Here is a 26,024-nt window from a genome sequence, read left to right as displayed (position 1 = left end):
TTTGCAGTGTACTGTTTGGTTATTATTTGCAATTTGTGTCATGTCATGCAATGATTTATCTCCAGGCATTAGAAACACAGGTACAGTCAGACCAATGATCCATCTAGTTCATTTTTCTGTCTTTGATACCCATACCTTAACTACCTATGCAAGAACAACCTGGGTTTTGGTTTTGAATCTTGTAGTTGCTGACTTCTTTTGTTGGTCCCTTGTACTTTTATTGGAAGAGCCAATCATTACCTGTTCTCCTTCCTTATACCAATATGATTTTATATGTCTCTTCAGGGTTTTTTTTCTGGTATCTCCTACCTTCTGCCTTTTCTAGGCTAAAGAGTCTTACTGTATTCAGTCATTCTTCTTATGGGTGTCATTCTCTACCTGTGATCATCTTTGTCACCTCTGAACCTTTTTCTTGTAGTACTACATGCTATTTCTAATGGCAAAGTGCCATGATTGCATACAGTATTCCAAGTATGGTTTAGGTGGCCATATGATTTTATACAGTCATTTTCAACCTGTGGTCTGGGGACCCCTGGGGGACCATGATATCATCACAGAGGGTCCATGAAGACTTAAAGCAGGGGTGGGGAACATTTAGCCCAGAAACATTTGGTCTGACCCGTGGCAAGCACTGTGCTTCCTTTTCCCACAGCCCCCTCCCCTCAATGCTTCTCTCATATTCAAGTTCCCCTCCCTACCTCCACACACACCTGCCCTGATGTACTAGTATATTTGGTGCTGGTATGGCTGGTGGGACCCACTTTAACTAGGCAGTTTTTCTCTTAAAGAGATTTTCTTAACCCAGTGGCCCTCTTTAGGGCCACAACTAGGCTGAAGTCTGTTCCTCCAAGTGGTGGCCCTGGACCCGTAAGCAAAAATATCTGGTGACTGAACACAGACAAACAAGGGGGGAGGTGAGAAGAATTATAAAAACTTTTCAGTAAATTTTAATGTAAAAATTGGCATCAAATTTCGAATTAGAATGCTAAAATACCATAAAATGGGACATTTGAGCAAAAAGAGTTGATGCTATTGTGTTAAATTCATATGGAATCATTGCAATAAAGATACTATAACAGGAGTGTGTGCATTAACAGGTTAACTTATTTCCCCTTCTCTCCAAATTTGAAGACCCTTCATGGAAAAATTGAGATAAATGTTTGATGCAGTCTAGTGCTTTAAATCTTGAATTAAGTCTTGGTGGTCTGCAGCCACAAAAGGTATTTAAAGGGGGTCCATGGTGAAGGAAAGGTTAAGACCCCCTGATTTTTATGCATTGCATAATGATGTTTTTTATTTTCTTCTTTTCCTTTGCTAATATTTTCTAGTGTTTGATTTTTTTTTTTCTTTCTTGACTGCTGGTTAGAATTGAGGTGACGTTTCTCTGAATTAAGTGTCAAAATCCTTTGAAAGTTTTCTGAAATAATCTTTATAAATACCAAACCTGCCATCTGTGCAATGAATACCCTTCACTTAGTATAGAATGGAGTACTTCACAGTAGAGTGTTTGTACTGATAGCTATTTACTTGCTAATGACAACAATTATAAAGGTGGACAACACAAGTGAAATTTCCTTAGTGTTAAATGTTTGCAGTAGCACTCTGAAGTGTAAGTTGGCATCAGGACTCAGCTAAGGTGGATAAAATACAGATGCAAAGAAGTTCCATAGAGTTTCTGTATAACTAGGAAACATAGACACAGGCTGTCAGAAGAAGTAATACTGTGATATAGACAGGTATCTGAGCCAAAGAGAAATAATCAGTTTGTCAGCACTGGAATGGTCTTGGAACAAAACAGAGAATTTGAACCTCAGTTTGCTGTCTTTCAGACTGATTCTCTACCATCTATTGTATTCCTCTTTGTTAGGTTAGTCTAGCACTAAAAGTTTTTCAAAATTCTGTTATAAAATGCCTTCATTAAAGAACTCTAATCTCTCTCATCTGAGTATTGGTGCACCATCCAATTTTCATACTGTCATTCCATCAGCTTGTAATTTTGCCTGTGAAGTACCATGTTCTTCCTTGTGACCAAAGCTTGTCCCTTCACGTTGCTTCCTGCTGGCATTAGACAGAGGACATTCTAAAGTGGCTCCAAGTTTTCTCTGGTAATACTGAACACTGGTTTTATTTATTTTCTTGAAATGACTTATCTTGCTTGTTCTCTGTAAAAGCAAATTAATCAATAGGACAGTATTGTCAAGAAAATTGTTAACATAGGCTTTGTTATTCAACACAGCTCAAATTTACTTTTGCATTTTCTATAGTGTTTCTGGAGCTTGGTGAACAAAACTCTAAAGAGTATCTTTGAAAGGCCGAGTAGTTCTGAAAGGATGTCTGTTTTTGAAACAATTCAGTGTAAAGACCCATTGAGTTTTAGCTGGTGGATTATTACTCATCTGGCATCACTCTACCAGTTTGACCGTAATGGAAATCTAGATGAAAAGGTGGGTATGCTTTTTTCTAAATACCTGTAAATTGTTATAATTTATTTATGTGTCTGAATTCACCTGGTTATATTTTTATTGGCAGAAAGCAATTCATGTTGTAATACAGGAATCTTCACACTCGTTAAAAAAGGGGTCCTTTTAAGGTTGGTGGTGTTAAGTTGTGCTTTGTACAAGTCAGTAAACATTCCAGGAGCCCCTGACATATTCGTGTTTATACACCAGATATTCAGAAAATTACTGTATTAAGGAAACTTGAAATATCCCAACTAGTTAGTAGCACATATACTTAATGATGTAGCATATGTTTTAAGACTGTCTGCCTGTAGCATAAATGCTTCACTGAGTTTGTTGTTTTAGGAGCTGAACACAATAGATTGTACCTCAAACACTGTGTTTTTTAAAAAGTGGTAGCTCTTCCCTGGATAAATTCCAATCTGTCTAATTACATTCCCTTTGCATCGCAGCAATGGCATGATGAGGTGCATATATATATCTGTTTGTATACACAGCTTAATTTTCTGTGTTGGTGTGGTACCAATAGATGCTGTCTAATAACGGTTGAATTCAAGCTTCAGTTTAGGAAGTTCTGGCAGTAAGTTGCAAGACATTAGCTTTTAGAAAATGGCCTTAAATTTTCCTACTGGCTAGAGCTGGCTGGCCCCAGGTTAATCAGGTTCTTGTCTGTGAATCTCATTGTGAGGGACCTGACATTGCCGTGCATTCTGTAAGGGACCTAGATGAGACCTGTACATGCTGTTCCTATAAGACCTGTGGAGGACCATACTTGCTACTGCTGCATCAGATTCCTTCATGGACCTCACAGCAGTTTTCTGCAGTTCTGGGCTCATGTAAACCCTGAACCTTCTTTCAGTCTCTTACTCTGAGATTCATCCTACCTAGTTTTAAGTTTCTAATCATTATTTGGGAAGGAAAAAGTCATTTCCTGAGGCAATTAATCCATTTGGGAGGTATGAAAGCTGCCAATTTTTCTTAATTGACTGTAGAGGGAGCTGACTAGAAGCCAAAGAGGTAGCTGAAGACCCAGAAATCTAGGGTTTTTGTGTTGGATTTTTTTTTTTTTGTATAATAGTATTTTTGACACTGAGCAGAATCAGGTCATGCCATCTTCTCTCATCTGTCCTGTTCTTTTATCTTTTGCCTCATTGGTGTTTTGGTGTTTTGTTTTTGTTTTTTTAACACTTCAGCTGGATTTCTTATACTCCCTAGTTTGCCGAACATCAGCTATATATGGCTTCTTCCACAAATTGGGCTTAATTGGCCTTTCTTGTGAAGTGTCTATTATTATTTGTAATTTCATGGTGCATGTTAAACTGGCAAGGTCATACCCTTTTTCTGTTTAAAATCTTAACCATGATTTCCTGTCCTGACTTAGGACAGAAGGTTAAAACCTTGAAAGATGTTTATGAACTGTAGATCTGTAAAGAGGGAAGAGTCTGATCACATCAGGTGATCAGTTTGTTTTGATAACTTAAAATTCCCCCCCCCCTCATCTTTAGATCTTTAAAAGCATTTGTATATAAACAGAGGAGGAATGACAAATGTTGAACTTTTGTGAATGTTTTTAATCCTAAGTAAGATTAGACTTTCTAATAAAAATTAGTTTCATTAATTTGTCTTGCAAATTCCCTGGGAATAAACGGTAGGGGAGGTGTGGTAACTCGATGCTTGAATACTTAGTTGAAAATCTCATGACCGTTTGTGGCGACTAGAGGGCTTGATGAATGTGGGATGCTTATGTTTCTGTTGCTTGCGGGTTGATGGATACTTTAGGATCCCGTGGCAAGCTGCTCATTATCCTGTGGTTCAGTCTTTTCTAATAATACCATGACAAAATGAAGCAACTTCTTACACATTCATACAGTGTAAAGTTGCAGACCACATCTAATGTTTACACTGAAGGTTGTCTCAAGCTCCTCTTGCTTTTGTCCTGTTACTACAGTAGTGGGGGAGGACCACAGTCCGTGGTGTATTTCAGAGGGACATTGGGAAGATAGAATTACTACATTCCCTGCTTATTAGAGGAACTTAGATGGAGAGAAAAGGTTATTCCCAGGTTGAATACAGAAACCAGCATGAAGCAGACATTTATCCTGTTTTTTTTATATTTTATGCCCTAATCAAAATGCAGTGATACTGTTTACTTTGATCGTTGGATTTTTTCCTGTTTCTTTTACTGATACATACTATGTATTTAGCCTCGTGAGAGATTATTTTTTGCCCCAGGCACTATATTATTTAAATAAGCCAAACAGATGTAGAGTGGAAAAAAGGACTCTTGTTGTTCTTATTTTAACTAGGAATCTGAAACACAGTGACAGGAAGTGACTTGCCCAAGATTAAATAATACTTTTACCTTAGAGCCCACCTGGGAGAATTTCCAAGTCTTATTTGTAAATCATGAGACCATCCTGTGCACACTCCTCTTGATGTGTCCAGTAGTCTTTATGCTAAATCTGTTAGCTGTGCTTTGCATTTCTGAGTGTGGCTCTGAGTTTGTCCAGGGATCCCTGTTCTCTTAAGTGCCATGGGTGCTTACAAAAAAAACCTCAGTAGCAAGAGTGCCTTTTCACACACCACAAGTCTAATCTGTCATAGATAGTTGATGCTAACCGTTTCCTCTAGATTCTGGCCCCGCCCCAGAATTACAGCTGAAAACATTCTTTGAACATGATAAGATGAAATAGTCCATGGTATAAATTTGTGAAGTCAGTGGAATTACATCAGGGCTCAATGTAGTCCTGTTTTGTTGGTTAAACATCTGATGAGATAGCTTCATGACACATGCTTTCTTTTAATTAACTGTGATCAGAGGTGGGAGGGTGATGTGTCATAATGATGGTTATTCATGTGCTCTGTAGCAAAAATTGCCTCTAAGCCTATGTCATCTGTGGAAGATTTTCAATTTTTTAATGTGGTCTGCATGGCCTTGAGGTTATTATGAAAGCTTTTAAAATTCTAAATAGGTTTCAGACTTGCTTCTTTTTATTTTTTCCCCCTTTAGCTCATATAACGTAATTTCAAATATGCAATGATTCATATATAGCGAATATATATTTCATACACATGAAACCATTTTTCTTAAACTAGAAAATTTTGGCCAGGTTTCTTAGACACTGTGTTCTGAAGGATGTACAATATGTGTCTCTTTCCATAACCCCCTCATTGAGGTCCCACTTCACCCTTCTGAAAAGCAGGATTTGTACATTTAAAAACCAAATGGAACCTGATGAGAAAATTTGCTACTTCTGAACATTGCTGGGGTCGATTTCAATATGCTTTGGGCTAGGGAATTATAGGCAGAGTTACTTGGAGCCTTTTAATAGAATAATCTGAAATGAGTACATAGCAAAAATATGCAAACTTGGACTTTCAGCTAAGCCTAGTATGACTCTTCCAGGTAGTCAGCCGTTAGTTCTGGCAGAAATTTTTTCCTGCAAACCTAGAGGGTCTCAGCTCACATTTTTGGTTTTAGCAGTACTTTTATGCACTGCAAGGTCTCCAGGTTTTGTTGGTTTTGGGACTCTTTGGCCATGAAGGAAGGATGTTGTAAGCTGGCAGTTCTGGAGTAAGACATGTAGATTCTACGTATACTCTGACAAGGATGGATTGTAAACGGTTGCTATGCCATATTGCCAGTGTAGCAGGGAATACTGTTAGGATATCAATTTAGTGGGTTTTGAATGAAACAAGTCTGGTTAAAAAAATAGTCAATTGAGGCTGAAAAAAAAGAGTGCAATGGGTGGTTGGTGTAATTCTTTCTTTCCTGTGTTTGGGCTGAACCTGGGTGCACTCTTCTAATCAATTCCACTTGGTGTCAGGGGTTTGCCCTAGATTACTCCAGGATCTTGTTAGGTGATTTGCATAATGCAGATGAGCTGGAACTTTGGCAATAAACACGTTTTGTATAAATCCTGTGTCCTTGGACTACAGGAGTACTAAAAGCATGTTCTGAGCAGGCTGATCCAGACATTCAGAGGTCTCATAGCTATTTAGCACGATGGTCTAATATCTACTCATCTCAGATAAATCTGGTTTTTGAGCAGCGATTAGCTTTACTTGGAGTCTGCAGTAGGACCATGCCGGTGTCTAAATATTCACATAACATCAGGCTCTAAAATATAGCAGTCAGAATAAAAATCTGATGTAAATACTAGACAGAACTGTCTGGGAATGCTGATTTTGCACTACCTAGGTTTTAGTCATTATTGAAGTGCTGCCTTTACTCCTTGGCTACTTGTTGATGTAGTGGCCTCTCCTGACAGAATGCTAGTTCTGCTTCTGGTTTCATGATACAAAGGTTTTTGGTTTAAGAAGGCCTGTTTACGAACCTAGGCCTGATGAACTCTCTGCTATTCTGGCACAACTATTTGTGTCCCTATTCTATGACCTAGGTCAGGCCTTCCTCCCTTTTTCATTCTTTCTTTCTCTCCTAAAGCTCTCGGTTGGTTCACTGCTCTGGTTTGCACTGTGTCCCACAAACAGAAGTACCAGAACAACAGAGCAGTGGCATGCTACAGCTATGAGGGCAGGAACAGCAGCTGGCAGGATGAGAAGGAAGCAGTGGGCACTCTTTAGTTGATATTCCTCAAGTTCCTGAATCATGAAATTGCAGCTTTAGTGTAACTTTCTGCAGATCTGTCCTTTCATTCATATTTGTTCTATAAACAGTTTACAGACTGTATCTTGCTACCATCAGCAATCTTTCATAACTTTTTTTCTGGTTGTGCAAAAATGTAAAGCCAGCTTTAGTAGTCAAAAATACATGTGTTAGTGCATTTTTTTAAAGAGGTCATCTTTAAAATTCTCTTGGTACCCTCTGAGTTCTGTGTGGAATTGTCACCAAGTCACAGCATGAAGTAGTGTGGTCAGTAGTAGAGGAGGGTGGGGCACGATGATGTTGCTGCTGGAAAACAGTTATATTTCAATTACCAGAGCATAAGATGGTCTTTATTGTAAGCCCTATACAGAGGACAGTTATCTGCAGACTAATTTGATAAGGCTTAACAGTTGTGATAGTGGAAAGAATGAGTGAGGCAGGACAATGATGAAAATACTGTGTTCACACATCTAGTTATATACACAAGCTATATACATGGCTGAGTGTAAGAGGTGATTTTTGGACCTCCTAGAATTGTAAGTATGTTGGCTTTGTTGACTTTATTTTTACCCTGGGAAATAGCCTTAGTTGTGAAACCTTCTACCCTTTTCTTTCCCACTGTCTAAATATATTTTCCTCTCTTCCTTTTTAATATACTTTGCCATGCAAGTCCTTTACTTCACTAGCATGGTTGATTCAAGTGGATAGTCATCTGTCTTCCCAAGCTGAAGAATTGTGGGCCATTTTTGACCTACCCTGTATTTTTTTTCCTCTATATATAGGCCGCTACTATCTGGCCAACTCCTTACTGAACTGGCCAAAACAATCCTTAATGTTTGGGCTGGGAAAAATGAGTTAGCTTTTTTCATTGACAAGGAAAAAGCAAGAAAAGGTGAGATTGTACCTTTTCTTACTTCTTACCCCTTATGTTTTCCTTTATACAGAATGTTAAAGAAAGAAATTTTAAGACTGACTTACTGATCATACTAGTCAAAAATGCCTGAATGTTTTATTTCTTTACTAAAAGTGAAGTCTGGGATTGTAAATGAATCACTTAAACCAATTTTAATTACGTACTTTTTATTTTTAGTCATCTGTTTGGTTTTGAGACCCTAATTTTTAGGACAGATATTAATTATATTCATAAAACAAAAAAGCTGTTTTCAGTGTTCAGTACAATATGCTATCATGAAATGAAATATTTCTGGAAATTTTTTGCCTGCTTATTTTCCTGTTATTACATAATGACTCCTGTGAGGAATATAAATGCTATTTCATGCTGCTAATCATTGTTTTTCAGAAACAGAAGGAATCCAATTGGAAATTTGTCGAAGAACTCCTTAAAAAATCCACTGATGCTCAAGTAAGTGTGTAAGGGAAGAAATAATGAACAAGAATCATGTCAGGGACGCTTTCAGGAAAAGACAGTGCATGAAACAAAATCTGGCTAACAAGTATATTTTTGGAATTCTAGTGTTTTTATCAGTGGTAAATGAACATCCTTGACGTAGCTGAACTATGGCAGTATACAGTTCCCTCCTTGTTAGCAGTTGCACTTGCTTCAAAGTAGTTGTGCTTGATGCTAAATTGTCAGATAAAGGAAAAAGATAATTATCCTGGAAGGGTAGGTATATGGCTACTCAGACAAGATGTATTCAGAATAAGAACTGGATGCTTAGAAAATGTAAACCAGATACTGAATGTAAGGATATCAAGTTGAGGAGACATGATGAAGGAGATAGTCAGTTGCATTGAAAATTCAGCTATATCCTCATCACAGCAGGAAGGTGACTTGCCTTGCTGAGCAATTTGTCTTACAGGCTTGAATCAAACTCTTACTGATAAGGTTCTAGTTTCTGAGTACTCATTTCATACCTTATCACTTTTCTTTCTGCAGAACTGTTAATGCAATGCTTCATGGCCCAGAGGTCAGAACTGACCTCCTTTTAAAGTGGTTTTAAATATGCTGTTCATCACGTTTTTAAATATGTTACGTTGCAGCTATGTACATTTGTTCTGAAGTTGCATGGTAAAATTGCAAATGCTGTATCAGCAACACCTATAAAAATAGTTTCTTTAATTTGTGTATGCTTAAGATGAGAATAAACATGTTTGGGTTTTTTATTTGCTCTCAGATGAAATAAAATCTTACAAAGCTCTGTTGTTGAAAGCAGAAGAGGAATCAGTTGGGGTTTTTTATTATTACTGCCTTGCTCATGCAGTAGCAACAGCTGTGGTTGAAGCTGGAGTATGGAACAATACTTGTTACAACTACAGTTTTTACAAAAAGATATTTTGTAGTTAGTATAGTGGAAATAATAGATAATTAAGAAGTTGAAAAATCAAGCTATACTTCAGCTTTTTGAATTATTTCACAGTGTATAAATGAATACACACAGTGCATATACATCAAAATCAAGTGAAATCAAGTATGCATAAGTTTGCATGTTCAAAAGTATCTGAAAAGCGTACAGATCATACATTTCTAATGTAAATCATACCTCTGTAATGTAAATTGATAATCTCTCTCCTACCAGTAACTATTAATTTCTCCTCATGTGATCTTCAATTTCTAGGTAGTGAAAAGATGATTTTAGGCACTGTTGTAGACATGGATTTTGAGGGCGAGGGAGCATCATGAAAGTAGATAAAAGAATGTTCATCTTTGATGAATCAGCAGAAGCTGGAGTTAGCTGTCCTAACAATGTTAAAGCTAAGTACTGGGATGCAAAAGTGACATAAAAAGCATAACAAAATGCTGCAGGTTTTTGTAGTTTCAGTAGAACTGGTGAGTTTAATGGTCCCCAGCAGAGAGGGTAACCCTGCAGGCAGGAGAGAGTCTGAGCCACCTTTATCCAGTCTATGCCTGATTTTTTTGGGGGGTGATTAAAAACTTCCTGAGAAAGGTGTCCCATGTCCAGGTGAAGTGGCAGAGGGGTGTTGCAGTACTCTGTCTCCAGGTAGGAACTCCTTCTTTATGAGGTTATACTTGGCGTGCTTCTGAGTAAGGAGATGATGTAAGGTGCTGTTCAGGTTAGGGGACAAATGGAGATGGGAAGCAAAAATACTGTATTTGTGAGCTGTAAATAAGGTAGGAGCAGTAATGGCTGGGCAAGTGTAGAGTACTGCTTCCTTGAATATATCCTTTCACCTTCAAACAGTTGATAGACTTATGAATTTCTTAGCCAGAAACTGTGCCTTCTTTTTTTTTTTAATAATTCTTGATGGATAGAGTTGAAGACAATTGCTTGTGTGAAGGATCTCCCATTTGTATCACAAAAAAGGACATTTATGGGGAAACTACTTACATGGGGTATGGCCTACTTCTGTTGTAATTTGGATTTCTGTTACTGGGCTAATGACAAAAGTAGAGCTAGTTTACAATGCTATTTCTACTACAAAATGAAAATTGTTATACTAGGATTATTAACATAGCTGTATTTGTATACTAAGCAACATCAAACTGACTAAATTTATGGATTGTCACTATAAGATGAATTTGTGTTTACAAAGTTTTATTGTAAGTGAGAATCAAAAGATGTTTTGTTCATGAGAGCTAATAGTCTGTCTTACTAGTCTTCTCTCATTTCAGAAAATAAATGCTTCATGTTGTTTCATTTCTACTTCAATTTTGTTATACCTTCACTATATTTTTAATTCTACTATAAAAGAGATACAGAAATATTTGTTGGAGTTCTAGGAAACCAATTTTGTTACTGCAGTAGGAGATCATAAGAGAAAAATGTTGTGTTTAGATAGTACTATCATTTTGATAGTATCTGGTGTTCCTCCCTTCTGCGATAAATTAAAAGCTGAGTTCTGATAGTATTTCCAGCAGTGCAAGAGACCATTTTAAGCAAAAGAGCAATGAGAGAATCCATTAATCCCAGGGATATTTGAAGTCTGGAGAACTCTTCATATTAAATTTGAGATAAAGCTTTCAGTACTATCTTGGTTTTGGAAACTGTTCTGAAACTATTGTTGGATAGATAAATAATGTTTGAAATTGAAGCTACTTACAATACCATGTATATTGCTGAATTAATTTAACTAATGCAGTCATTGTTTTCTGAATTAGATGCTAAATATAATCCTATACACAAATGACAGTTTTAAGATTAAGCATTCCCTTTGTAAAGGGTGTGTGTTTTGGGTTATGTTTTTTTACATCTTTCATAACTGAGTAGGTATCTCTAGAGAAACAGATACGCTCAGCTGTAGCTTCTTGTTTTATATCAAGCCTCTTGCTTTTATTCATAAAAAAAAAGCAGCTGTTGAAAATGGTTCTCTCCTTTTTTTTGTATAAGATTGTTAATTTGGGAAGACTAGTAATTTAATAGCTACAGTTATGTCATATAAAAACAATACTTGAGGATCACCTTTCATTTGTGGGCATTTTTGTTATATTTGAACTATTTTTTACATCTTTTAATGAGCCTTTCTTGAAGAGGTTCCTTTCTATTTCAGTGCTTTTCATATATTGTTATACATAATGTCTTCAATATATAATTTTATATGACAACTGAAAATGCCTTTTCAATTTTCAAGTTGTTTTAGAAATATACCACTTCAGAAGCCATATGCTGTGCATTAATTGTTCATGAAAAGGCAGACATGATTAGAAGTTATTGAAGATGATTTGTGTAATTGTTTACAGTGTTCTGATAAAGTTCAGGAAATAATGTTTTCCATGTGAATGTATAGCCAGGTATAGATAAGTTCATGAGTTGTAACTCCTTTGTATAGTGTCTAAAACAGGGAAAAAAAAGCAGCTCTAAGACATTAAACCACATTGTGGGTAAGAGCAGAAGTCCTGCTCTTCCAGTAACAGGTATTAATGAAAGACTATTTTAAAACAACAACAATAAACAAACAAACCCCAGTGTTATCTTTTTCTGTCACCTGACATCAGTGATCTTTTTTTAACTTATTTGTGTTCTGAGCTGGATGAGCTTGGGATGTAATTCAGGACCTAGCACTGTAATTGAAACTTATTGGGATAACTTCCCAATATTTGAGGCATGACTTCCTTCATTCCCCTCCCTGGGACTATGATTTTGGATCATAAAACATCCTGTAGGTTTTTATTTTTCTTACCCATTTTATTCCTCTTTAGCTTACTTTATGCTGTTAGAAATTCCAGGCCTGTATAGTGTTTAGATGTATTTTGAAAGCTAAGAGTAGGTCAGGTGTTTCTACTGTCGCAGAACAAGTTAGCTACTATCCCAGACGTGTTAGACTTACATGTGTAAAAGTCTTCCCTTAAGACAACTACACACAAGCTGGTCTGCCAAACTACTTTTATAGTTAGTTATTTTTATTGTTATAGACAATAAAGCCTTTTGGGCTTATCCTATACTTTACCATCCTAAAGTAGATGTCTAAAACAGGCTGAATTAGACACGTGATTTCAGTCTGAGCATAGAGCTCCTGATATCTGACCTCTGATGCCAGTCCAGTTTTGCTGACATCAAAAGCTGGCTGTGGGAAATCTCACTCTTGGTATCCCATAATTACAAACTGAATGCTTCACTGTGTTCAAATTGTTTGGAATTTCCTATTTTCTTTCCTATGACCCTTCTTCCTTTTGTGTGCAAAATTTGGAACTGATGAATAAAAAAAAAGTGGTATGGGAATTTTATTGGCCATGTCTGTGTGTCATGTGTTGTGTGTTGTCTGTCTGCCCTGCTGCCCACCCCCACCCCCCCCCCCCAATGTTCAGAGACTTATTTACCCTTGATTTAGTGTTGTCTGGGATGTTAGCAGTATAGCCATGTTGCAGAGGTTTGAGAAGGAACATGACTCAAAAAGAAAAGACCCTTCTGTTGGAATATTATAGAGAGAAGCATGAGGTCTCAGAGTTGCACCTTCTCTCTGTATCAGTGGTGAATGAGTCAGCATTCAGCTGACTCATGCATATATCCCAGCCAATGTCCCATTTACTAGTTTTGTGAGGTCCTGTACCATGCGGTCATCTTTCAAGTTAGGCTCAATATTGGGTTGGTTGTTATCTTAATGTATCTACAATTCTAAACACCTGAAGTGGTGCATGATAATGGCTGGATTGCAGGATGCAATTGTCAGCTTTTATCTTCTAGTTCATTGCTCACATTAGCAGAAGCATTTGCTCAACTTTATATAATTAAAAATAACTTTTGTGTTAGGAAATTATTCTTAATAGTCTGGTAGTATTGGGTTTGTGGGTAGACAAGGTGATGCTCCCCTCCTACAATAAACTTCTTATTCCCTTTTCAAGACTGGTGTGTTAGAGGAACACTTACGAATGCATCTTCAGTGCTGTTTGACCTTGTGTAGTTTCTGGGACTTGAACCTATCTATTGCCACCATACTCTGGGATTATTACAGCAAGAACCTGGTAAGTGAATGAATATAAAAAAATGTAGAATTACATGTGGACAGTCCTCGATTTTTAGCAGTTAGGTCTGATTCTCCTTTAGCCAAGCTTGGTTGCTATACTTTTGCAAAACTGACTAGTCAATGGCAGTATCCCTAAACTTGCTATATTTGTTTAAGAAATCATGTTTAAATATATGTTATGGTCCATTACATTATGTCACAATAGAATGAGTTATAATATATTTTACTCTTATTTTTCATCAGGGCTACTGATTTTAAGATCTTGTAAAAATATTTTGCACAGAGTTACAATGCATTTTTTGAGTTGTGGTAGGAATGTATCCTTTGTGTGAAGGATTGCATCTTGTTGCCTTTGGAATATTAGCATTTGTTGTACTTATAATGTTTTCTGTTTGCATTTATTCTTTTAGAACAGTTGCTTTACTGTTCCTTGGCTTGGTCTGAAGGGTCTGGCAAATGTTAGTAAAACTTCTTTGTCAATGCTTGAGCTGGTGAAAAGTTGCTGTTGTGAACAGCAGATCCCCGCCCTGTACAAGTCCAGCAACAGTTACTTCATTTTTCTCAGCATTTTGGCACGGATGATGAAAGAAGCACAGAACAGTGGCGTTCCTCCTTGGAAACAAATTAAAGGACGGTATGGCTGCTACTTAGTTTGTCTCATGTTGCAAGAGGTCTAATCAGTCAGACTGCATGGCCCTTCCAGCCACATACCAAAGCAAGGCAGGGGTGCTGTGCTCATGAGGATGAAGGATCCAGGGGGATTCATAATTTGAAGAAAGCAGTTGTTCACTGAAGTTTCTGTTGCCAGCTGAGGCTGTGACAGGGTCCAAGAGCTGGGTCCAAGAATCACCTTGGCATCCATAGCTTGTGATGATTTACTTTGTCCCACAGGCCAGGAATTTGGTACACTGGCAACCTATGCAGTGGTACAGCCCTATTGCCAGACAGCTGATGTAATTAAAGCACAGAAATTCTGTTTGAGCTGCATGTAAGCCATGTGTTGTCCAAGAACATGCAGACTGCCTCTTGCTAGGCCTGCAATTTCATTTATATTTCCATTTTCTTCTTCATGGTTTTCAGAATTTTTCACAGCATATTTTTTGAGGGCTTTAATTTTACATTTTATTTTAAACCATACTAATTTGGGCATATGTTCAGTCATAATATAAAAAGCCCTTAAAATAAGTATTCTGTAAATCAGAATCCTGATGTTTTATATACTTACTGAAGAGTAATGAGATTGTACTGATTATTAGAAGTGTTAACTTTTTATTTTGTTTCCATTGGATATAGAAGACTTAATTAGTTTTGAGTTCTTGGGTTGAGTTTTAAAAGATTAAGTATTATAAAATACTTTTGTATGCAAGTAATAAATATATAAAAATGCACATGTGTATGCACACCTTACAAGTTATGTGGTATGTTTCTTCCAAGAAAGAAGAGTTATCTTGGCTATCACAAAGGGAAAATATACCTTGTGTCTAAATACACTTCACAAGTTGTTACAGTCAGTAAAGTTGGATTTAAGAATTATTACAACTACTTAGAAACAAATATATTGTTGGATGGTGAATCAGTGTCTTGTTTTAGTTAGTAATTTTAATTAGCCTGCTCCATTTTTACTGAAAACAAATTATACTTACATTTTTGTGCTATTGTAGCTTGTTACTTTCCCTAATTTAAGAGGGGGAATAATGATACACAACACACACTGTGTCAGTCTGCTCAACCAGTATTCATCTTTTCTACCTTGAATAAATCAATTACACAAGTAGCAAAATTTAACAGCCTACAGCTATGATTTTGGGATGAACTCCGTTTTCAGCAGCTAACCAAGCATTAATTGATGCATGAAGAACGTAAATGCCTGTCAGTAGTAATTTACTACTAAACAACATTAATTGGATTTGCTGTAAATTTTGGTGGCTAGATTTGATAACCTCAGCACCATTTCCAACTATTTTTCCAGGTGACAGAATCGGAAAACAGCATTTATGGATGTTTAGCTACTGTATGTGGAACTTACTTTAAATTAAACACGAAAGATATACCCAAAGTTTTCAACACACAAATCATCTTATTCCTTTGTCATAGGAATGGTGACATTTATGTAAAAGTCATGATCTGAGCAAAGGTCATAGAAGAGACACCTCTGTAAAAGTTTCTGCTTTTTGTGAGCCTCTTTAAAGTTGCAGAATAGCAGTGCTTCTCACCATCAGCTACATATGACTTGAGCACTATATAAGCAATACAGCTTCAAGTTTCTTAACATCTTCCTGCTAGAGAAAGGTTTGTCTCCCAAATGCCTGTTTTCTCCCAGACATGTAGTCTGCAGTGCATACAGTAGGTGTGCGATACAGGTCAACACAGATTTGGCAAAGCACTGTGGAGCAAAGGAGCTTTCCACCAGAAATCTTCCTCTCCCTTTTACTGCAGCGATGGTTAGGGAGGTGAGCCTTTGACCACAGCAGCTGTGGCAGTATAACATAAGAACACAAATCAGTAGCTAAAGGAATGAGAGTCCCTGGTCTTTTTTTTTTTTTTTTTTCCTTTGTGCCGCAAGGAAATAATGGAGTTTCTAGGGAAGAAGTTGCGGTACAGGAATTATTTGTTGTGGTGAAGATGCCATTTGGCAGCATCCTTTCCTAGCAGCTCTCATGGGTTAAATTTGATTGATGTGAAGGCATGGTATTGAGGACACCCATCACAGCCAGAGCAGAGAGAGTCTGCTCATAGCATTGTGCTCAACTTTGTGCTAGATGTTGGATAAGGACAAAGGGCTAGGCTGTGCCTGGGGTTGAAAGCTCTTAATGTGTACCATGTGTTACAAGCAGGAAATGGAATGGCATGTTTGTTCCAGTATCCAAAAGAGTAGAAGAGTGGAGAGAAAAGAGGATAATCAAAATTTAAGGGTTATTAGAAGAGGATAATTATAACCTAAAAGCATGAAAATACCATTTAATTCTATCAAGCAGATAGAAAATTGCATACTTTAAGAAACTCTCCTGATTTTGGGGTTTGTTTTATTAATGTAGAATTTATTCCAAGTTCCATCGGAGAAGAATGCAGGAGCTGACAGAAGTGGGACTGCAGAACTTTTTTAACCTGTTCCTCATGCTGGCAATTGTTGCAGAGACAGAAGATATAGTGAGTCGAGTGTTGGATCTTTTGGATTTTCGGACTCCGTCCTCTGTCACTGTGTCTCAGAGAGCTCTCATCTGGAGAGGTCATTTTGCTTTTCTTTTGATTTATGTTGAGAAGAACATGGACATTAGCGTCCTAGCTGAGAAACTCTCAAATGCTTTCCGTGAGAAGGCAAAGGATTTTCTAGTAACCAAAAATGACTACACACAGAAACAAGATCTCTGGACTCTACTTTCAACCTACATTGATGGTGTCCAAGAAGTATTTGAGACCAGCTGCTACTTGAGCCTTTCTGAGGAAAAGTTGCTAAACGATGGTTTTACTATGCTGCTGCCTGCTTGTCGAGGAGCTGAACTGAGTATGGTCCTAAATTTTCTTCAGGTTGTTCTAGCCAGGCTTCGGTAAGTTATTTTGTTACATTATAGATACAGACTGATACCTTGATTTTGTGTTTAGGGTTAAAATGTAGCTCATGTTAATTTCTTACTGAAAGAGTAAAAGGAAAGAGAAATCTCTGGAGGACTGTGAATGATACATTCAGTTTCAAAATCCACCAATACCTCCCTGCATTTAGAATTTTAGAAATGTTTCCTTACTATTTCAGGACATTAGGTTTGACATCCCTGATAGTGTATTATGAATTAGTGGCTCTGTAGAAAGTCATCCAGTTTCTCCTATTTCAGACAATACCATCTTTCTTTTGGCACAGGAAATGTCAAAATTATTATCTGTACAAAATTACTTAAGTTGGGGGTTTTGGTGTTTGGGTTTTTTTCTTCAGTGAATCTATTCTATTTTTTAAATTCTTTATTCTATTTTTTTCTTTCACCAAGGTTGCAATCAAATGCAACGGTTATGGAGATTTAAATACTTGTCTGGGGTTCGATAAGAAAGAAGGAAAGCATATTTTACCACTTTCAAGCAGTATTGCTTTGATGTGTTAGTTCAGTTTTCAACATCCACAGTGCCCTTCAATAAGCATATTTTTGTCTACTGATGCCTTTGAGAAGTAGTCCTCCAGTTTGAAGCCCAAACTGCTGCTTTTTTTTTTTTTTTAAGATATTAAGAGGCAGCTATTGATCTGCCATTACTTCAAATGTGCAAGACTGAAATATGTGGAAAGAGCTGTGGAAGAGTGTATAATAGGAACAGTGAGGCCCATATGCAAGATCTCTCTTTAACTAGGTTCTTTGTTATTGTCTAGTAGTTTGACTGCAGCTGTCAATAGCTTATACATCCAAAGACAACTGTTTTTCAGGCAGTCTTTTGAAAAAAGATGAAGCACAAAACTAAGTTAGTTGATTTATTATTTATTATTTCAGTTCAACTGAATGTATTTACTGGAATAAATTGGAGACTTCAAAAATACTTTGACGTTTTCTCCATTAGCTAATACACAGCATTTTTTGTGTTGTTTTTAAAGATGAAATAGGGAGAAATTTAGGGTGAAAAAGTTGCCTATTTCATAACTTGGTATTATTTTGAAGCGTTTGTGAACAGGAGTTATGTGGGCCTCTTGTAACAGAGAGGAGGGCATAGAAGTTCATTACAGACTTCTCAGGTCATCACAGACAAAGGTACAGGATGGTATTCGTACCTTTTCTTACAAAAAGCAGGTCTGCTGAAATATTTTAATCACCAACACACTCAAATATTAATTGGCATGAGAGCGCCTTGTTTTTAACAGCTCTTTATTTCAGCTTCTGTATTTATACATTTGATTACTTGTTACCTGCCTACTTATCCCATCTATGGACAAGTTTAATTCCTCGGTGTTCACAAAATGCTTTGATCTTGAGATTGTATGGAACAGGAAAATGTTACTGGTTGTCTCTCTGACTTTAACAGACTCACTGAAAACAGCCCTCTGATACCATACAAGTAAAACAACACTAAACCCACTTTCTTGGTTCAGAAGATTTGGATGGCTTTGTGCCAACTAAATGTTAAACTGTTACTGGCTTAACCAAACCAATTAGGACTAGTCTGTCCACGAACTTGGAAAAGGATGAAATGGTTCAATGCCTTTCTCTCCTGTTTTTAAAATCCGGGCAGATGTAAGGTAGTAGGCCTTTCATAAATGTAATTTTTCTGTAGGCTGCACTCTAATAATTTTATAACTGTATGACAGGGAATTTACAGGTAGGAAGGAAGTGAGATCACTGATTAAAGAGAGAAGCGGCTCCCTCTAGGCTGTTAGGAAATAATAACTTCATGTGCCACTTTCTGCTAACCCCAGATGATGACAGGAGCATTCTTTATTGCTGATTAAGTAGCATTATGAAAATACTGACTTGGTTACGTTAACTAAACACCTCAGTATTTAAAGCTTAACATGTCAAATAGTTTTAGCAGTCCCCTTTAACATATCTTGTTGGATTTCTAGAATCTCATTCCAGGTTTCCCAGTTGCTTTTATTTGAGGATACTGTAAAAATGGCAATCTTTCATTTGCAGAGTGAGGTGTAGCCAAAAGCTGCTCTTTAATTATAGCTATTCATGCTGCTATGGTTAAGGGTCTGTCAGCATTTCCATTATAAACCTTTATTTTCAAGGGTTTGTAACACAGCAGTGAAAACTTGCTCTGGGCTAAAACTTGGCATACAAGGTTTTGAAAGTGCGCTTGTTTTCTTCCTTTCTTTTTTCTTAAAAGGCTTCTGAAAAGAGACCCCCACCTTCACCATTTTTATACTGCTCTGTTTTAAAATAACCCCTTCCAGGTTTTTCTTGTATTTTTCTTGTATGCTAGAAAAGTACTGGTAGCTTTTGATTATTGTATTTACCAATGTTTAGACTATGTTTTAAACAACCTTTTTTGTTATTATGATTATTTTGGTGTTCATATATTTAGATACAACTATGACTTGGCAGGAGAACTCATTTTTATTAGTTTTTGATATGTGGTGAGTGGATAATTGGAAACAAGATGCTACTTGCTGGCACTTCCCATTATTTGATCTTCATAGAGAGATTCAGTGTGAAGTGTAAGATTGTATTTTAGTACAGTCTCCTCTTTAAAAACATGTAAAATAAACAGTAAACAATCAAGAAACTCCCCAAAATGGAGGGTGTTTCCTTCCCATGTTTACATTCAGCTTCTAGCTCAGACATAAGTTTTTCCTTTATTTTTTGTTTCTAAGCAGTGTTTTAGAATCCTGATTTTTTTTTTTTTTTTTCTTCCTTAGTGAAAGGTAAATGCAGGAGAGTTGCTCATGTGTGTTTTCATTTGTTCCAAATCTCTAGCACTGTGTGTCCTCTGAGTGCCTCGTGACACAAAAAGTAACTCTAGTTTAATAAAAATACAGGTATTTAATGGATTTGACAGAACTCCCTGTAAAAATGGTCATAGACTCGGAGAAATCTGCTGAATGCCTGGAAACAGTAGGTTCCAGCATTCAATATGTTATTCTTAAAAGAAGTGCTTGAAACATGTTAAAATATCTTTTATCATAATCAGGTATTGCTCTGACATGAGCTTTCTCTTATTATCATCATCCTGGCATTTGGGTTTTGTAGTGTATTAGCACTGAGTTACAGGATTATAAAATGCAAATACATGCCCGGGTGTAAAATCTCTGCTGTACTCCAAACATCTTTGCCTAGTTTCAGGGAGACTTACTACTGATTCCCATAGGAGAAATGACAAACCTAATAACATAATAAATGTTTTATTTTGAAAACAATTTTTGAGTATTTCTGACTGTTTTGTACTGTTCTAACAGTGTTGAAGGACGTGAAAAACTCTTGAAAATTTCAGTGTGTAAATTTCATAAGCTCTACACGAATACTAATCAGGTAAACCCGTCTCTAATTAAAAGTTACATTAATAATTGGGCTATGGATAACAGCAGAACTGGATGTTTCTATCTGTTAGAGTGTGTCTAGCCTTGAGGTTGTGAGAAAAATCACGATAAGAATGGATTATCCAGTATATCTTTGCTATGGAAATGTATAGTCATTTGTAATTTTTTTTTGTGCTATACTTGCCATCAAAACAGCCTGTGGGAAGCTTTCTGAGACCAACAGAAGCCTCTCTTCCCCTCTCTGTTAGCATGTAAGTCAGCAGATAAGCTCAGGAGGAGAATAGAAAGGTCCTTCCTCCTTCTTTTCTTCCCCCTCAGGGGTTTTAGTGTTAGTCTTTGTAAAATGTGTTTTCTGATGTTGAACTTCTGAAAACTGTACCCAGAAGAGTTTGGAAGAGCAGAGTCTTCTCTTACCCATTCCATCCTATCCCATGAGTATATTTAGAGCTGCCAGTTGTGATGAAGGCAACTCTTAACTATCATAAACCACTGAACTGAGAGTCAGAAGATCATAGTTTGGCTCTAAGATCTCCCACATTTAATGAATGATCATTAGAAAGTCATTAAAAGTTGCTATGAACTTTGTTACCTGTGTGAAAAAAGGAAGTCAGTCCGTCCTTTTTGACTTCACAACATAAATCTTACGCAAGGCGAGCAAGTGTGCCTTGCTGTCCTAACTTGACCTATAGTTTAAAATATTTTCAGGGCTTTTTTTAAAGTTGAGTTATTCCATTAACAGAACTGAGGTTTGAATGACTGTAAACAAAATCTTGTCTCTAAGTCCTTCAGAGCATGGGAAGCAAGCACTGCTTTAGAATATAGCAGCACTTTGAGAGGTTTGCTGTGCCTAAATCCTTAAAAGTAATGTTACCATCTTCTGTGGGAATACTGGATGTGTTCTTAGCTACAGTTGTTTGCCTTAAGATGTGGCTCTGGTAATTAAAACTGAATTTCTTTCTTCTTCCTTCTCCTTTATGTAGGCTTTGAGATTTAATTTTTTTTCAGGATTTTTTTTGGTCTAAAATAATGTTTTATACCTTTATCCCTTGTATTCTGATCTTCAAAGAAAACTAGTGAAAACCAACATGTGTTTTCGTTGTGTGTCCTCTGCTCTGAGAGTATTACTATACAAAGGAATGAAATGAGATACAGTGTACACTGGAGCTGTGTACCTAATATTTTGCTTGTAGAAAGTTCCAGTGTGTATCTAGCATTGGTTCAGGTTTGCAAGAATCTTCACATCCACTTCTCACTGTCCATTTTCTTGAATCAGTTGGCGGCCATGTGAAAGCTGAGTAATTGATTAAAATCAATTTCACATTGGTGTTTAAGATGTAATAGAGAGCATCTGCCTTAGAAGGAAGACAACAAAGCTGGTGACAGGGCTGGAAGGAATGTTCTGTGAGAAGGGGCTGAGGACTTTAGGCTTGTCTAGTTTGGAGAACAGAAGGCTGAGGGGCAACCTCATTGCACCCTACAGCTTCCTGAGGAGTAGAAATGGAGAGGAAGGTGCTGAACTCTTCTCCCTGGTGTCCAGTGACAGGACATGTGGGAATGGTTCAAAGCTACACTAAGGGAGTTTTAGACTGGACATTAGGAAGCATTTCATTAGAGAGGATGGTCAAGCACTGGAACAGGCTTCCTAGGGAGGTGGTCAATGCCCTAAATCTGTCAGTGTTTGAGGCATTTGGACAGTGAACTTAATAATTTGCTTTAACATTTGGTCAGCCTTGAATTGGTCAGACAGTTGGACTCAGATGATCATTGTAGGTCCCTACCAACTGAAATAGTCTATTCTAGAATTTTTTTAAGAACAAACTGGAACAACAAAGCTGTCAAAGGACCTTCTAATGGTTGATGTCCAAAGCCAGTCTTGGTATACACCCAAAACTAAAGAAACTGAAGTATAGTTCTCAGACATTAATCAAGAAGATATGCAGCTCTGTCCCCTGTGCTACAGATTGAAATGCTTTTCTGTGTTTCGTTGATTGTATCCATTTTATCTACCATAAATTAATCCACATAAGCTTTCTGTGGCCTACCTGACAGCAGTACAAGACTTACTATTGTGAAACAATAAATCCACCCAAAAAAGAGTAAAATCATATCCAGGTGTACTGAGAACCTGCTGCTTGGGTCCCTGCAGTTGTTTAGAGAAATATGTGCTTCCTGAAGGACATAAAGTGCAGATCTGTTCTCTGATGGAAGTGTCTCACTTTTGAAACTATTTTCCCCAAATTCACTTTCCTCACAGTTTTTCTTCTTTTATTCTTCACACGAGGTGTGAGAATGACTTTTCATGTGGAATATTTTTTTGTTGTGGATGTTAAACAAAGAAATAGTTTTGCCAATAAAACCGTTATATGCAAGTAGCCTTCTAATCTCTTAATTTTGATTGTTTCTTCGTTACCTTACAAGATATATACTACTTCTCTCTTTAGGATATCTCTTGTCAGATTTAAGGCTTATTTAAAATGAACAGAAAGCTGAAGCAATTTTCTTTATTCCATTTCAGTCTCCTAAGGCCTATTTCCCCCTGGTGAGCTCATAGCAACAGGGGGGTTTAAGGGAATTCAGCTTTCTGCAAATTAATGTCTCACATCATGAAAATTCAGGACTTTTTTTTTCTATATCTTGAAAAAGTAATACAGTGAGTGCGAGTATTATTTCTTGCCAGCGGGTGGAAGATGAATGATTTTGTCACAGTTTTACTGCTTGATGAGCAGTGTCCTGAGGGTCAGGCTTAAGTCTGTGTCACTATGCTGCTCATTACTCTTGAGCTAAATAAGGGCTGATTGGATCTAAATTGCCTAGCACATGGGCCGCAGATGAGCTCAGTGAGTAGGGGATGACCTGCTATTCAGGCTGGGAGTAACCCCGGTGTGCAAATGCTGCATTAGAACACCGTGGGAGAATGAGAGGCTACCGACCGCTGCCAGCAAAAGAAATCGAAATGTAAAAACTCTTTGATGCTGCAATGTTAGAATTTGAAATGTAGGAAGTGACAGGTTGATGGTACTTATCAGCTTTGGCTGGATTAGAGAACAGTGTCATCTTGCTTATATAATGACAGAAGAATGAAGCTCCCAACTACTTTGCGGTGCAGAGCTGCTACTGTCAGAGTCAATGCTGCCTCCTACTGACAGCCTGTGAAGAAGGATGGACAAAGCAGGTGGATGGCTGGCTCAGGACGACATTGTCAGGCTCTCTAGCCCACCAAAGTGCACTCTGTGCCTCTGCCCATCTATGCCTTTATGTTTCTGGTCTCTTCTCTTAGCAGGGAATCACAAACCTCATTGATAAAATAGCGAGTGTACGTTTTGGGACAAGAGCAAGTCACTGTTATCTTCATGAATTGGTTAGCTGAGTTGTCTGCATGCCCTGAACTATATATGTGTGTCTCTGTTTCACACGAAGTATTTCCCTTTGTACGCTTTTCTCCATTGCTAGCCCTTGTGAAAGGAGGTGATCTCTGGAGAGGAGAATTAATTTGTGCCTGCATGTTTTAAAGAAAGTTGACCTTTAAAGAGGAGAAAAAAATCTGATCTAATTCAAAGGAGACTCCTTATGCTAACTGAACACATGAATATACTTGTCTTAATGAAGGAAAATCAAAAGCAAGCAAAGCACCTGACAGGTGCTGAACACAACACAGATTATAGTTGTTTGTGCAGTTCTGAAAGATTCAGTTCAGTGGTTCAGTAGAATAAGCTTTTGGGTTTTGTTCTCCCCACCTCCATCACTGGTGCTTTGAAACTGAGTAATAGCTGCAATGATGATAAATAGTTGCTTGTTTCATTTTTTTCCAAATTTTTTTCAGATTCTGTTACTGACAGCTGTAACCTACCAGCGTCGGCTTCTCTTACTACTAACTTATGGGACTTCCTCATCAGCAAAAGCAGTTTGGTGCTCTCGTGAAACCAGTGACTAGATGAAGAAAAGGGCTGAATCTAAATACATTCTGTGTTTTCTCTTTACTGATTTCTATTTTTCTGTTTTCTGGGTACATACTATTTGATCCTTCTTCCCCTGGGATACTTTTGCTCATGATGAAATTTCTTCTGGGACATAAAACAACTTCCAATTTACATGTTACACAGAAACAGAAGAGTAAGAGAAAAGCAAACAGCAGCCCTACAAGTACAAAGAGTTTTTCTGTAAAAAGGTGTGAATCTATGGGAATGAGAGAGAAAATTTTCATGATTAATGTAAGGCTTCATGTTACTTGTATTATCTTATTATCAATGTTTAATGGTATCACTTCAGATCACTGAAAATGAAGAACTGTTTAGCACAACTTGCTGTAGTAGATGAAAATGAGTTAGAGTTTTTATGTGGACAAAAATTATAGGGTATTTTTTTGTGTTGAAAGGGAAAGCAGAACCAGAATTTAAAATTAGTTCATTATTTTGAAGGAAGAGACCATCAGCAAGAGGAAATAGTGAAGGCCAAGTAGTGAAATTAGGAAGGAGAAATGCTAATACAACACATAGAATACTTGATGTGGCAACTGTACCGTCAAAGGTACGGTTGGGGGGAGGTAGTATGCACCATGAGGTGAGAGAAACAAAGAGGATCTCTGCATCTGAGGCTGGTTAAAGTGAGGTAGCTACATAGCTGTTAATCCATTTATTTGTCCTGCCCTTGCTTGTAGAGTTTGCTGCCTGCTCAGAACAGATGGCTGCAAGGTCCAGTATTTTGTCCCTGACTAGCACAGTTTCTGCCTGGTGCTGAGAGGAAAACCAAAACTGTTTGTGAACGGTAGTTCATATGGGTTCCCCTGTATCTTAAAAAGGGAGTGGCGAATGGGCATTGTACTTATGCTTTTACCTTTAATTTACATGAATTTGTAAGACCATACGAGCTATAAGAAAAATAGAACTTTTATTGAAATCTCTGAAACAGTGACTTTCTTTCATGCACACTGCCTGCATGATATTAGGAAGCAGGACTTAATATGACTGTTAAAGAAAAAATAAATTTCAATATCATTGTGGGGTGTATTAACTTTTGCAGGACACGGGAGCTGCTTATTCTGTCTTTAGCTGCAGTTCTGGCAATGCCAGTGTACAAAATATTTACGAATGAATTGAAAATTGGAGAGAGCCACAGAAGTGAACAATGAGATCAGAAAGTTTGTAGAAGTTGTTTGGAATTGATTTTAGCTAGGAAAGGTTGAGGGGAGACATACTAGAAGTTATGCGGTATGGAGAAGGACACTGCAAAGACAACAAGTTGTTGTTCCCCATGCCAGTGAAGAAGGAATTGGCTTAATTTGGGGCAGAAATTTAGTGTTGTTATTTAGAATAGGCAGCAAATGTCAATACTCTGGCAGGCTGCAAGAGAGTTGTGGAATTGAATTTTATTTTTTTACTTTTTAGACAATGCATTAGACAAACATTTGCCAGAGGGTGGTCTTTGTAAGCTTACCAGACTGCTGACATGAACTCCTTAAATGACTCTTGAGATGCTACCCAGCCCTTCACTTATGTTTCTGAGATTTAATATTAAGGAACATTCGATGTGGCTGGTGATTATTAGTAAGGACGCTTCCTAAGCAGTAGTCTGTGCTTTTCCTTACAGAAAAAAACCTTGGTGAATTTGGAAGGTAAATAAGTTGTACCTGAAACTGTAA

At 37.3% G+C, this 26,024-nt stretch overlaps 1 protein-coding gene across 4 annotated transcripts in view; it reads left to right on the top strand.

Annotated features, from left to right (window-relative positions):
* Positions 1-26,024, top strand: part of MMS22L (MMS22 like, DNA repair protein) — a 95,639-nt gene that overhangs the window by 17,727 nt on the left and 51,888 nt on the right. For 3 of the 4 annotated variants that reach the window (XM_074923029.1, XM_074923036.1, XM_074923056.1), the window contains 5 exons: positions 2,265-2,444; positions 8,366-8,428; positions 13,322-13,441; positions 13,854-14,077; positions 16,479-16,988. In XM_074923029.1, the coding sequence (XP_074779130.1) occupies positions 2,265-2,444; positions 8,366-8,428; positions 13,322-13,441; positions 13,854-14,077; positions 16,479-16,988 (1,097 nt within the window). The remainder of the gene's footprint in view (positions 1-2,264; positions 2,445-8,365; positions 8,429-13,321; positions 13,442-13,853; positions 14,078-16,478; positions 16,989-26,024) is intronic. The other variant, XM_074923046.1, reaches the window with a different exon arrangement.

Source organism: Athene noctua, chromosome 1, assembly GCF_965140245.1.
Source record: "Athene noctua chromosome 1, bAthNoc1.hap1.1, whole genome shotgun sequence".
Lineage (NCBI taxonomy): Eukaryota > Metazoa > Chordata > Aves > Strigiformes > Strigidae > Athene > Athene noctua.
Note: the sequence above shows the minus strand (reverse complement) of the source record. Positions and strands in the feature narration are given on the sequence as shown.